We start from the raw sequence: 13,065 nt of genomic DNA on the forward strand, positions 1-13,065 counted from the left end.
GGTATTATCAAAAAAATTTATCCCGATGATTAAAAGGAAAGTTTCTTGGGGGTTTTGGATAGTTTTCCATATTATATATAGCAACAACAATATCAAAAGCAACAACATTAAGGGAAACATATATGGTCTTATTTGGTAAAATATCTTTTGATAATAACCTTGTTATGGTTTTTAGTGTAGAGAAATTTAATTCGTTTTTGACAATGTAGAATTTTAGTTTAAATGACCGTTATTTTAAGCGCGAAAATTTAAACATAAAAACGTAAAACGGCAGACACACAACTATAACCAACTGAACAAATCGAGTCTATTCAACTTGGCAATTCTCTTCAGTAGTTCAGTTGAAAAACACAATTTTCAATTTCAATTTTAAACATAAAACTACAAAACAAAAGGCAAAAACGTTTAAACAGAAACTTTTTGAATTTTGAAATAACCCCCCAAACATCGACAGTATAAGCGCGCCTCCCCACAAAAAGCCTGTATCTCTCTCCGTGGTATGTATATAAATGGTTTGTTGTGAAGCACCAGAGACGTTGAGAGAGAGCAAGCGGAAATTGGCAAACGCTCTCAGATCCGTTGCAAATTTCAATTCAAATTTCCATCTGTAAGCTCCCTCCCTCCTCGTCCCTCTTATCTGTTTAATTAAGATCAAGATTCTTGTATGGTTTATTTGTTTCACAGATTTACTGCTACTGCTTCTAACATTGCTAATCAGATTGGATAGTTGTTTTGTGAGCTAATTTTTGAATGGGTTTTGATTTTGTTAATCACTTAAGGTGGAACCCTAATTTGGGTTCATGCCGAAGTGTTCTAAATCATAGCCTTTTATCCGGGTTTTATAAGTTCTAATCTGAGCTTAATCCAGTCTGCCTAATTGATGTAATTTATCATTTGAAATATAGTTAATTTCCTAATTGTGTTATTAGCTTCCTTGGTTTCGGCTACAAGTCTCACAATGTGTAGTTTCAATAATTTATTTTTGCTTTTCAGAATCTTGTTTCAATTACCAAGTCATATTCTTTTTCTGATTTTCGGATAAACCCTTGTTGGATTCCCCCTTTTTTGTTGTTGATGTTTATCTCAAATGAATTCCCAAGACAGGGAGCATTGTTTGATTGTTGAGCACAAATAACTGACCTCAAGGGCTAGCCTTAGATAGCTTCGATGTCATGTGAATCGCCTTGCCCTTCATAATAACTGGCTATACTTAACCAATCTAGTTTCTTTCTCAAATTTTACTAATTGTGTAAAACTGTAAGCTTTTGTCGAATTATTTTCCTTGATTTTATTATGTTTTCATAATGACCGCTAACTGTTTGATTGCTGTCCTCACAGAATGGACCCTCTGCCTGATGCTGTTGTTCAATACATATTGTCGTATATGGAAAACGCCAAAGACGTTGCAATTTGTAATTGTGTATCCAAGCGATGGAAGGACTCAATGCCTTATATAAGGAGCCTTTACTTCCCCAGAAGCTCCTTTGATAGCCATATGGGTGGAGACAGTCCTGATGACATTGTATTGAAGATGGTTTCAATGATTGAACGATTAGAAAATCTTGTTGTTTATAGTCCCTTCTCGGGTGCTGGCCTTGCTTCTTGGTTATTGATCATAGGTCCCTCTCTTAAGTATCTGGAGCTTCGAATGGACAATATTGCTGAATATCAGACCTCTCTTGAAAGCCCTTCAAAACTGGACTACTTAAGTGCTGCAGAAAATTTGGAGTCTTTAAAACTTTGGGGAGTTTTAGTGGCCCGTTCCCCAAAGTGGGATGTCTTCCAGAAACTCAGGAACCTTGAAATTGTTGGAGCGAAACTGGAGGATCCTGCATTGTCAACTGTGCTTCAGGCCTGTCCGAATCTTACCAATTTGGTGTTACTTGGTTGTGAAGGAGTGAGATCGGTTTCAATTGAGTTGCCATATTTGGAGCAGTGTAAGCTGGACTTTTATGGCTTGGGCAACTGCTCATTTTCCATGGGGTGCCCAAAAATTAAATTCCTTGAGGTGCAAGGCTGTAGCTGGATTCGGGTTCGTGACACAAAGCTTTTGAAAAATCTTTCTATTGCCAATAATGCAGGTAATGAGTTGTTACAAGCTCACCTTTGATGACTTGAAAAGTGCAGTATATATCGGGTGCGTTTAGTGTCTTGTTCCCTAATTGTGTGAATCATAACAATCGCTCATTATCTTTGTGTTTTCTGGTGTGTGTTTAGGGAGAGTCTACATGGTTGATTTTGAGAAACTTGTCGCTCTAGAGTTCTTATCAATTAGGGGAGTCCAGTGGTGTTGGGACGCAATAAGAAATATGCTTCAATGTGCAAGTGAAGTGAAACACCTTTTCATGAAGGTGGAATTCACAGGGGATTCTGAGATCCTTCAACCCTTTCCAGAGGTTGACTTCGTTGATTTCTTCAATAACCATCCCAAGCTGCAAAAGTTTGATATCCATGGAGCCATGTTTGCTGCCCTTTGTCAGAAAAACAGCCTGAAAAATGTAAGTTGATACTATTTTGTAATTTTAGTATTTTAATTTAGGTCGATCCTCAAATTACAATTGAGTTTATATATACTTTTTTTTTTCAGGTTGATTCAGGATTTTCAATTCCTTGCCTGGAAGAAGTGATGATCACAGTGAGATCACCGCTGAATGCTGAACAGAAAATGAGCACTCTTGAGTCCTTGTTGAAGTACGCGAAGAATCTGAAGACAATGGTGATAAAGATTCTTCAGATGAAGAGCAGTCATAGCAGTGCAGATGATTTCTTCGACGAGATTTGCAGGTTTAGACACATGAACCGAAAGATCGTTAGAATAGAATAACAGCTTCCTTTGGGAACTTACTCAATTTTCCTTCTTAATTCATACCATTGCTTTAATTCTCCGATTGATTACAGCATGACTGCTAATTTGGTTGAACCGTGCTCGTCATTGATTGAATGGATTCAAATTTCAAAATTCAGATTGAACTCATTAATCAACTTTGCGTATGATTTTGCTGTCTTAAATTTTATATGTATGCGTTTGCTATATTTTTCATGCAAGTTATGGACGTAATAGTTCTCTGTTGGGAAGTTGAATCCACGAGAAGCGACTGGCTGTATTGTATGTGCCAATTGCCATTTAGCTAATAAACCCGTGGATATCGAGGTTCCACAAGCGGTACTTCCTGATACTGTATTTGAAGCAGTTGTTTGAATTCCTTATGATTTGCAATTGAAACAAGTTCTTGCTAATGGTAAAAAAGGAGCTTTGAATGTCGGGGCTGTTCTTATTTTACCCGAAGGGTTTGAATTAGCCACCACTGTGTGATGTCTTGTTTATCCGCCTCTTCTTCCATTGGAAAAAAAGAGTAGTACCGCTAGACTAAGAGCGAGTTGATTGGCTTGCACAATATCTCGAGCGTTTTTATACCATGTCGTTTCATTTTATCTTGTCGCGACTAAAGTTGAAGGCAAATTATGAATCTTCCCTATGAATGACTTCAGTTTGAGAGTTTTCAATAATTTCATTTGGCCCAGGTCATAAGGTGTTCCAATTAGTTTTTAATTTAATCGTACTTTATTTTTCGATGAAAGAAGTTCCAAATTTGAATTTTCATTCTCTCGTAATGATATCAAAACTCGAAACTGAAAACAGATTTGTGGCAAACAATCACGCTAAGCCGCCAAATCTTATCGTAGCGAAATCTTAGGTTTATGCCGTTATATAGGACGGAGTACCGTTCTATCACAATTAAGGTTCATTAAGTAGTTATTCTTTGACAAAGCATGCTTGATTTCTTGGCCAACACGACACATTTATGAACCTTTAACAAAACCATGTAGCGAATGCCTATCAAATTCTCAATTACCAAGTAAACACAAGAAATTAGTATTTAAAATATCGATATAGGTGAAAATATCAATATGCAAAGTTATGAAAATATCGATGGATTATCGGTATTGATATCAGTTGCCCTTACGGAAACTATGAAAGTTTCAATGGGGTGTGTATATCAACTTATTCAGATTTAGTCCAAATTAAAGAAAATTTTCTCAAAAACAATTAAAAAATTCGAAATATGCATTGGTTTCCAATTTATGTAATGAATTAGTAAATATTGCCGATATTTATTAACTTTCTTATATCTTGTCGATATAGAGTGAAGTTTGCATTTCACCCTCATACAATATCTATCCTTGATTTTTCGGATACTTGGATGAAAATATCGACAATTTTGTGAATATTTTAAACACTACAAGAAGCTCAAACTATCAATAATATTGCTTTTCCTTTCTCAATACTTTCTTTCGACGAAAACTGGCCGTCTATCTGATCATAGTTTACATTACGTTTGTATTAAAATTTGCATTTACTATTTACCTTTCTTCTGTCTACAAAGATGATCGGAGTTGAGTACTTCAAATAATCTTCTTCTTTCGGAAAAATCTCTTCAAGTGCCATAGCTGCAGACATGAAACTCCAATGCAGAGGCTCAACGACATCATGCTATACCGTGCCACCCTCGAGTTAGTTTGTTCGCTCAAATTCCTCCTTTCCACTTCTCTGTGTATATCCAAAATAAATCACCACAGAAATCGACTGGAATTTCAATGCATTCTTATTAGGAAGATAACATTTACCTGGCCTTGAGAAAGCGTTGATACAGGATGACAGCAATCACTAGTTGTTCAAGTTTCCGTAGTTCAAGCTCAACACCCTGTATGTGGGCGGATACTCGGAATAAGTACAATTAAAGATAACGATGCAAGGAAAATATAGAAGACATTAGGAGGTAGGGTTTGCGGAAATTTAAGTAACGATGACATGGACGAGCATAACAACTCTCCTAAACACCACGTATGTATTGAATCCATATACACTATTACCCCAAAAATGTGTATGCATCAGCTTCCAACTGAAATTCTGCATATAATGTGACATTCGGTCCTTTCTAGTTTGTAACATCGTTCACGTATCAAACGGAAACTCTCATCCCTATTTAAAAGGTCGTACCCAGTGCACAAGGCTCCCGCTTTACGCAGGGTCTGGGAGAGGTGAATGTCGGCTAGCCTTACCCCCATTTATGGAAACTCTCATCCCTATTTACAGGTTCAAATTAGAAATCCATTTCATTGGCCATCAGAAACATTAGGTTTTGATTAACTTTTCAAAACAGTTGGGAGTTCACTGTTGCTAAAATCTTACCAATCACAGAAAACAGTTAAGTATAAATGAAAAATAATATGTGCAAAAACATTTGTGATATATCATATATGTATGTAAGTTATTATAAGAAAAAGTGTTCTTCGAGCGCTCACCTCAATCTTCTCTTTTCTTGCTACTGAATCCCAATCCTGAGCCGCAATTCCAATTTTCCAGTCAAGGTTGAGACTTACTGAACTACCTTCATGTTTGTTACCATCAACCGAAAAACAAGCCAGGTAGGTGCCAGACTCTTGAGTTGTGAAGGCAAACTGACCATCTGTTGCATTCTCCCTGTGATGAAGATTGTTCCCATATGGCGATGTCACCTAAAGAAGAAAGAACATGAACCGCAAGTCACACGAAAATCACACTAGATCAAATATGAAAATATAACTATGCAAGCCAAATGACAGAGAACTCGTCAATGCAATCGCTTTCCCAACAAAAGCTTCACTTCTAGTTCACTAATTTCCCCTTTTCATTTTAGAGCACTTATAAACAAGTGAAAAATCTACAGCTTGATTCACTTGACAGCCACAAAATAATTTTCCGGCTAAGTCTCTCTCACCAAACATCACGTGGTAAAATGTTTGATTTCTTCAGTGTAACAATCTGAATCATCTACTGTTCTGAAAAAAAATGGTGTATCTTTTTCATGTTCACTAAAAAGGTCGTACCCAGTGCACAAGACTCCCGTTTTACGCAGGGTCTGGGAGAGGTGAATAAAACGGGAGCCTTGTGCACTGGGTACGACATTTTTAGTGAACATGAAAAAGATACACCATTTTTTTCATGTTCACTAACTTCGAAAATTTTATTTACAGTTTAGCCTAGCTAGTAGCTACTAGTCATTGTGCAAGGTCAATGTCCAACGAACCCTGCATAGACAATTGCGGAACAAAGCGATTATCTTGACACAAAAACACATAATTGTTCGCGTTAAATTACCGGTGCAGTAAGCGTTGGCAGCTTGATGTACCGGAATCTGTTTACGTTTCAGCAGACAATGCTCAAAGTGAAAGATACCGTCGAACCAAAAATCACAACTACTGCAAAAATATATATATATATACATCCACACTATGATGCACCAGTTGCTTCCATTTTTTTTAGCAAAAAAGCGCATCGAGTCGACAAATGTGACACGAGCTAACTCATCATCACATTGCATAAAAATTTGAATTTCTCCCTAAACCCTAAACCTTAAACCCTAAACCCTAAACCCTAAACCCTAAACCATAAACCATAAACCTAAAAATAAAAAAAATCTCAGTCGTATAAATTTTCCAGTAAGAATATTTTAAAAGTAAAAGGGGAGAATTGGAGTTGAAGCAGACATTGACGGAGATGGTGGAGGAGTGGTTGTGATCATGGGAGATAACGCCGTAATCGCCCAAAACGACGACGTTGTTCTGGATTTCTTCAGAGACGCACTTGGTGTCGGAGGAGGGTAATTTCATCCAAATGGCTTCACCAGTCGGCACCACCGAGCACGCGATCAACAAGAGGGCCGCGGCCAACACTGTCGCACTTGTTCTCGTCGGCATCGCCGTCGTAACACCTTTGACTTGATCCCCAAGAAATCAACGTGTATTAAATTTTGGGTTTGCTTGTTTTTCAAAACGGAGGAACTACTTGTACTGCTAGCTCTCCCGCTCTTGTTCGGAAAGGGCTACGTTTGGGCCCACCGAATGACAAAAAAAACTACGTCGCATGCATCTATTTGACACGTATTAAATTTTTGAACACGTGTTCAATATTTATTGGTCGTCTTAAAGTGACTACAGGAGAAAATAGTGTAGGTGAAGAAATTTTTAGTTGTGATAGAAACACAGATGGTAAAAGACATGTTTTTATGTAAGTAGTGAAAAATTTTAATTTTTAAGTTATTAACCTTTTAACACACATAACTCACAATTTATATAGGGACACGTGGTGTACCACCTCGTGTGACGGTCACACTGAAAAATCTCTCGTGTAGGTGGGACAAGGTGTATTTCTCTTCCACCCTCCAAGTTTCTCTCTCCTTCAGTATTCTATTATTTAAATGGTCAATATTAAGTCACGTCAGTATCTGATGTTACTTCTTTATAGAAAGGGAAAAAAAGGAAAAGTGAGAAGAGGGGAAGGGAGGGAAGGAAATTTAGAGGGGAGAAAATCCTATTATGGTTGGACGACTCCTCTAATCCTAACATTCCATTTGAGAATTTCTCTCTCAATTAAAAGATCCGGCTACAATGTGATGTCTCACTCAATGATATAAATTGTATGAAAGATTAAACCATTGCAAAAATTTATTAGATCTCTGTATGCACACTCAAATAGTTATAAAGATCCACTAGAAACCTATATACAAGATCTAATTGTTAATTTTCAAAACCACTCGGTAGCACATGTCACGGAAAAAAAATTGTCAACTAAAGACCCAAAAGTCAAATGGCCCGTTCGAAAGTGTTTTTAAAACAGCTGAAAGTGCTTTTGATGAAAAATGTTTCTAGAATCAATCCTTAGAAACGCAAGTGAATCCTAAAATTGCACTTGAAGTGCTACCTTTAAAACCTAAACACATTTTTCTCTAAAAACTTTTTTTTTTAATTTTTAAATACGCTTCCAAACGAACCCTAAATAATATGTTACCATCAACACAAAACTCATTGCTAATGCGGTATTCATGGACTTTGACTGTGTTGGATGGTTGTTTTGGGTGCGATCCTTTTTAGAGAGTGCCTATAACATCACAACTCACGCTGAGACACAATTCTGTAATTAGCAAAATAATCAGATACTACTTAAACGAATGGATATCAATTTCCAAGTTAAACTAAAATCTGCTACTGTTTTGCGTTTCATAGTTCTCTTCCGTAAAGGAAAACACGAAAACTGAGAGTACGTGAAGTCGTAGTTTACATTACATGACATTCAAATTTTGCTTTCTCAATATCATTTTTCATCTACAAAAAAAAAAAAAAACCTGGAGTAACATCACTTAAATAAGCTTCTTCTTTTGGAAAAAATTCTTCAGGTGCCATAACTGAAGGGTCGAAACAATAATGCAGACGGCCAACGACATCATGCTAAACCACGCCACCCGGGCATTTGTTCTTTCGCTCACGTCCCTCATCTCTGATTCTCTGCGTATAAATCCAAAACAGAAACAAGGAATAAATGACTGCACAAGTGAAGCACATAAAATGTTGAATGTATCCTTATTATTATGCAAATCTTACCTGCCCTTGAGATAAAGTAGATTCTCGTGGATGGCCTCAACTGCTCCTTCGAGTTTCCGCAGCTCAAGCTCAAGACCCTATATGTGGGAAAGTGTGGAGTTATGTATGGTTGTTATTTATATGTGGGAAAGTACATATGTCAGAGTTATGTATGGCTGTTATTCTCATAGTGGCATTTATGTTTTGGCCAGAGTTAAGTTGAATTCGAAGAACTGTGGAGAAGCTCAAGACCCCATTAGGTTGTCCGCGTAGAACTTGCTTGTGCACATTACTTCTCAGGGATTGACCGTGTGAGTCGAGCAAATTAAGCTTTTGTCTACATGTTTCTAACATGCATATGGTCTTGGATGAACTCCATTGCATGTTAAGTTGGATGCCCATTGCCCAGTTACATACATGTGTTTGGTTGATTTGATGCCAATTAGATTAGTTAATATTGTGTTTCAGAGTAAGAATTCTGCTAAAAAAACCTACCCTAGCTAGGCTGGTTATAGACTTATTGATAGCAATATGCAACAAATGCGGAAATTTCAAGCAGATGTGGGTGGATAAATTTAAAGAAGCCGAAGCAAGGGTAAGGATGCAAAAGAAAATTTAACAAGGATCTATAAAAACTTTAGTAACAATAACCATATGACTGCATCGACAAGCCCAGCTAATGGTCTCTAGGTAGTATACCTTGCACCCAAGGGACCAACCTTCTAGGTACTCAGCATACATACACCATTACAGATACAGCATTGCGCAAGGGTGGCTGTTGAGTATGGTTATGGTGGGCTTCGGAAGAAAATTTTGAAGAAATATAATTCTTTCAGAGAATGCAGAGAAGATGGAGAAGAATTTAACAAGGAAGAGGAGAGGTGCAGGTGGTAACAAGGCACCAACCGTTGAACAGTACATAACTTTCACATACCAATCCGTTTAATCCCAAGGACTCATAAATCATAGGAAACCTCTGAAACTTTAAAGGCTGTGTTTTCTTAGGCCCAAATAAATAGACTTATAGATAACAATCGATCCACTAAATACTCTAAACTTGAAATATTTATTAATTATCATATTTCCTTTTCTGATTCTTACTAACACGCGCAATTCTCTTTAGACCAGAAATCCCCTATTTTTCTAATTTGGGCCAGTGAGCTTAGTCTTGGGCTTCTAAAGAGGATATGGCTTTTTCAACCAATTAGTAGTTACTGCATCCATTATCCCAAAATACATGTATGTGCTTCAGGTTGCATAAGAACTAAAGAAAGTTCGTGAGTATAAAATGAAACTTTACTCCTTTCTACCAAAGTTCGACATATCAAGTTCCTCCCTATATTATAAATTTATAATTGATATATTCTAAATTATCACAACACAACTTTTGATATTAATGAAATGTTCTGAATTCTGCGGACATGATTGTGCTCAGCAGGCATTTTTGAAACTTAAATACTCTTGTAAAGCAGTTCAGAATCTTCAGATTACAGATATGTAGTCACATGTATCAACAACTTTTAACTCACAAATTCATTTCTAATATTATTTCAGACACCAAGTTTTAAAAACCTTTAAACATAATACTCAGTTCATGTCCATGTCCCAGGGATTATAAAGTGTTACCAATAATAGAAACAATAGAAAACAATGAATGATGAATGTTCTATACACTTACATATCTAAGTAAACTCTATAAATTATGGCAGTGCTTACCTCAATTTTCTCTTTTCTTGCTACTGATTCCCAATCCTTAGCTGCAATTCCAGTTTTCCAGTCAAGGTTGACACTCACCCCTCCACCTCCAGGATTGTTACCATCAACCCAAAAGCATGCCAAGTAGTTTCCAGCCTCATGAGTTGTGAATGCAAACTGACCGTGTGTTGCATTCTCCCTTTGATGAAGATTGTTCCCATACGGTGATGTCACCTAAAGAAGAAACAAGAAGTACTATGAAATGTGCTAAGAAAGCAGAACAAAATCTAAGACGAAAAGATAATTATACAAGACGGTAGAGCACTTGTCAATGCTTTTGAACCTAATTTGTAATTTTCCAGTACTGTTTCCTTTAAAGATCCAAAGGAGTTATCATATTGGGAAATATAATGCTCAATTAACTTGACTACAATAGGCACTTCGCCCTCAAAGTCACTTATAATGCTTAACCACCCACTCCGACATCAACTTACAAGTTTGAATCACGTGCAAATATTTGAGGTAGTAAACTAATATAACTTTGCCAAGTGCTACTATTAGAACTTTAGAGAAGAAAAACAAATAAATGTTAATATAGAAAAAATCCAAATACAGCGGATAGACCACCTTTACATTTACTAGAAATGACTTAGATGGCCAATGGTCTTATTGTTAACAAATGTAATTATTGGTCTACCCCAGCAAAAGGTGTTAACGTGACTCTGCAGCCCAACATGCAGATCAAAGCAATGGCCTTGACAGTGAAACCCCATTTCTAGAGCATAGAAAGGTAAAGGACTGACCACATTAAAAAAGGTTTGACAAGCAACAAAACATAAGAGTAGAACATATTCCAACACAAATGATAACCACATTAAAAAAGGTTTGACAAGCAACAAAACATAAGAGTAGAACATATTCCAACACAAATTATCATTACTACATATTAAATTTCCCTTTTCGTTAACTTTTACACAAAGACAAAAGCCAATGAACTAAACATTGGGTAATGGTTGGCAGGCTTAAAGCTGCATTCTCCCTGTGACAAAGAACGCTCCCATGAGGTGATGTCACCCAAAGAAAAAACAAGAATAAAAAACCTAAGACGAAAACACATTGCTTGTTTGGTGCCCATGATTGGATTGGATAACTCACTAATCACTATACCCATACTCAGGGTATACTAATGGAAGGAATGAAGAAATTGTGTAGCTTGAAGGTAGAAGATGAATTACACATACTTTTGAATCCCCACAAAATGGTAGGACTCGAAGGGATAAATTTCCAACATGTCTAATCCCTTGTATACCCAGCAAAACGAAAACCCTACCTTCAACATACCTTGAATTTTACGAGCAATCCGAATCTTAATCACCAAACGATCCCATGATATGCAAGTCAAATGACAGAATTTATGTGCCCCTCCACTTACTCATAACAGGCTTTCCTCGCTAAACAAGAAGAAGCTGCTAAGGTTACCCAATTCGTTCTATCATGGGACAGGCAGGGTTTCGCACTAAGCAAGTAAACTACCTTTATCTAACTGAGTTATCTGCCATGTGAGACATAGAAGGATTATCTCATTAACTCATTCAATCTCGCCCGTCGATGTAATTACTTTTTTTCGATAATAAAAACTTAATTTCCAATTCTCGGGTTCTTTCCCGTTTAGCATTCTACAGCAGGAGTTTCATTTATTATGCTCTTAAATAATAGGAGGGCATACGTGAAAATCTACAAATCAACTAATTTGAGCAAGAAAAACATCCAAGCAGGATACAAAGATCCAAACTTTAAGTTTTAGATCCACTTTTCTACTTAAATTTTACCCAAAGGGCTTAAAATCCGATAAACTAAATACTGGGTTTGTCTGCTAATCTATGTATCTGCCTATTGCAATAAAATGAGGAATCCAAAACGACGACGTTAAAGAGGGGAATTAGAGCAGACCTTGGCGGAGATGGTGGGGGAGTGGGAGTGATCATCGGGGATGACGACGTAATCGGCCAAAACGACGACGTTGTTCTGGATTTCTTCCGAGACGCACTTCGTGCCGGAGGAAGGTAAGGTGACCCAGATGGCTTGACCAGTCCGTGCCAAGCACAGGACCAGCAAGATGGCGGCAGCAACCGCACTCCCACCCCAACTCCTCCTCGTCATCATCGTAACTCCTCTGCTCTCTCTCTCTCTCTCTCCCCCCCTCCCTCTCTGTTTCCCCTCCAAACGACGACGTTTTGTGCTTGCTTGGTTTTCGAAGCGGAGATACCGATGCTCAGCAAACGAAGATGGTTTTCTCTGTGTCGACTTTTTCAGAGGAAGGGAGGAAAGTGTTTTGTGAATTCTCGGTTTTGGGCTCAAGGTTTTTTTTTTTTTGGTTTTTTGAGCGAGGTAGACTGGGCCTTTTCGGAACTGGAAACTTAATAATGGATTGATATGGGCCGGCCAATTACCTTCTAGTGATTTTTTTTATTGTTTTTTTTAACAATTGATATTGTATACACTGAAATAAGAGGGTGACTTAGCCTTAAAATAGACTAGCAATAATGTCGTTTAAATTATTCTTTAGCGAGAATCGAACCTAAAACCTTTCATTTTCTAGTGAAGAGAAATACCACTAGTATTTATATCTATATATATAGAGAGAAGGTAAATTTGTAAATAAGAAAGTGTCAGATTCAACTCACTTAAATGAAAAATAAGAAGTATTAAAATTAAGATATTTTAGATCACTAATATCCGATAAGAAATTCATCACTTTGACGAATTTGGATGGAGAATTTTCAATGAGGAAGACAAATCACAATTTAATATATTTAATTTATATTTGTGCCAAATTGTAATGTGGCCTAGGCAAATTGATAATCTAGCCTTAAAATTGGAAAATAACTTCTAATTGAGTAAAATTTGCCAATTCAAATTGAAGCCTAGGCACGAGCTCAAACTAGGCTCAGCCCAAGCCTTGAGTAGCCTGAA

At 37.1% G+C, this 13,065-nt stretch overlaps 3 protein-coding genes across 3 annotated transcripts; 1 reads left to right on the plus strand and 2 right to left on the minus strand.

The window, feature by feature from the left end:
- The first annotated feature begins 412 nt into the window (after positions 1 to 412).
- Positions 413 to 2,959, plus strand: LOC103431784 (F-box protein At1g10780-like). The gene is made up of 4 exons (XM_008369954.4): positions 413 to 607; positions 1,339 to 2,081; positions 2,218 to 2,498; positions 2,588 to 2,959. The coding sequence occupies exons 1-4, from the start codon at positions 510 to 512 to the stop codon at positions 2,822 to 2,824; spliced, it is 1,359 nt and encodes a 452-aa protein (XP_008368176.4). The 5' UTR covers positions 413 to 509; the 3' UTR covers positions 2,825 to 2,959.
- Positions 2,960 to 4,330: 1,371 nt separating this feature from the next.
- On the minus strand, positions 4,331 to 6,738 carry LOC103402392 (transmembrane emp24 domain-containing protein p24delta4-like). The gene is made up of 4 exons (XM_008341141.3): positions 6,529 to 6,738; positions 5,305 to 5,517; positions 4,627 to 4,703; positions 4,331 to 4,549 (listed from the first exon to the last, which is right to left on the minus strand). Exons 1-4 carry the CDS (start codon positions 6,736 to 6,738, stop codon positions 4,405 to 4,407), a joined length of 645 nt encoding a protein of 214 aa, XP_008339363.2. The 3' UTR covers positions 4,331 to 4,404.
- Positions 6,739 to 7,974: 1,236 nt separating this feature from the next.
- LOC103402380 (transmembrane emp24 domain-containing protein p24delta3-like) lies at positions 7,975 to 12,491 on the minus strand. Its single transcript, XM_008341124.4, has 4 exons — positions 12,043 to 12,491; positions 10,114 to 10,326; positions 8,419 to 8,495; positions 7,975 to 8,322 (listed from the first exon to the last, which is right to left on the minus strand). The coding sequence occupies exons 1-4, from the start codon at positions 12,253 to 12,255 to the stop codon at positions 8,178 to 8,180; spliced, it is 648 nt and encodes a 215-aa protein (XP_008339346.1). The 5' UTR covers positions 12,256 to 12,491; the 3' UTR covers positions 7,975 to 8,177.
- Positions 12,492 to 13,065: the final 574 nt, after the last annotated feature.

Source organism: Malus domestica, chromosome 15 (assembly GCF_042453785.1).
Source record: "Malus domestica chromosome 15, GDT2T_hap1".
NCBI lineage: Eukaryota > Viridiplantae > Streptophyta > Magnoliopsida > Rosales > Rosaceae > Malus > Malus domestica.

What these genes read in the sequence shown, in the direction of transcription:
- LOC103431784 (XM_008369954.4), top strand. Translation starts at nt 510, where the DNA reads ATGGTTTGTTGTGAAGCACCAGAGACGTTGAGAGAGAGCAAGCGGAAA. An exon ending in TTCAATTCAAATTTCCATCT is followed by an intron (nt 608 to 1,338) that starts GTAAGCTCCCTC and finishes CTGTCCTCACAG; the next exon opens with AATGGACCCTCTGCCTGATG. An exon ending in AGAAAAACAGCCTGAAAAAT is followed by an intron (nt 2,499 to 2,587) that starts GTAAGTTGATAC and finishes TTTTTTTTTCAG; the next exon opens with GTTGATTCAGGATTTTCAAT.
- LOC103402380 (XM_008341124.4), bottom strand. Translation starts at nt 12,255, where the DNA reads ATGATGACGAGGAGGAGTTGGGGTGGGAGTGCGGTTGCTGCCGCCATC. An exon ending in CCCCCACCATCTCCGCCAAG is followed by an intron (nt 10,327 to 12,042) that starts GTCTGCTCTAAT and finishes TTTCTTCTTTAG; the next exon opens with GTGACATCACCGTATGGGAA. An exon ending in CTACTTTATCTCAAGGGCAG is followed by an intron (nt 8,323 to 8,418) that starts GTAAGATTTGCA and finishes ATTTATACGCAG; the next exon opens with AGAATCAGAGATGAGGGACG.
- LOC103402392 (XM_008341141.3), bottom strand. Translation starts at nt 6,738, where the DNA reads ATGCCGACGAGAACAAGTGCGACAGTGTTGGCCGCGGCCCTCTTGTTG. An exon ending in CAAGAAAAGAGAAGATTGAG is followed by an intron (nt 4,704 to 5,304) that starts GTGAGCGCTCGA and finishes GCCCACATACAG; the next exon opens with GGTGTTGAGCTTGAACTACG. An exon ending in CAACGCTTTCTCAAGGCCAG is followed by an intron (nt 4,550 to 4,626) that starts GTAAATGTTATC and finishes GGATATACACAG; the next exon opens with AGAAGTGGAAAGGAGGAATT.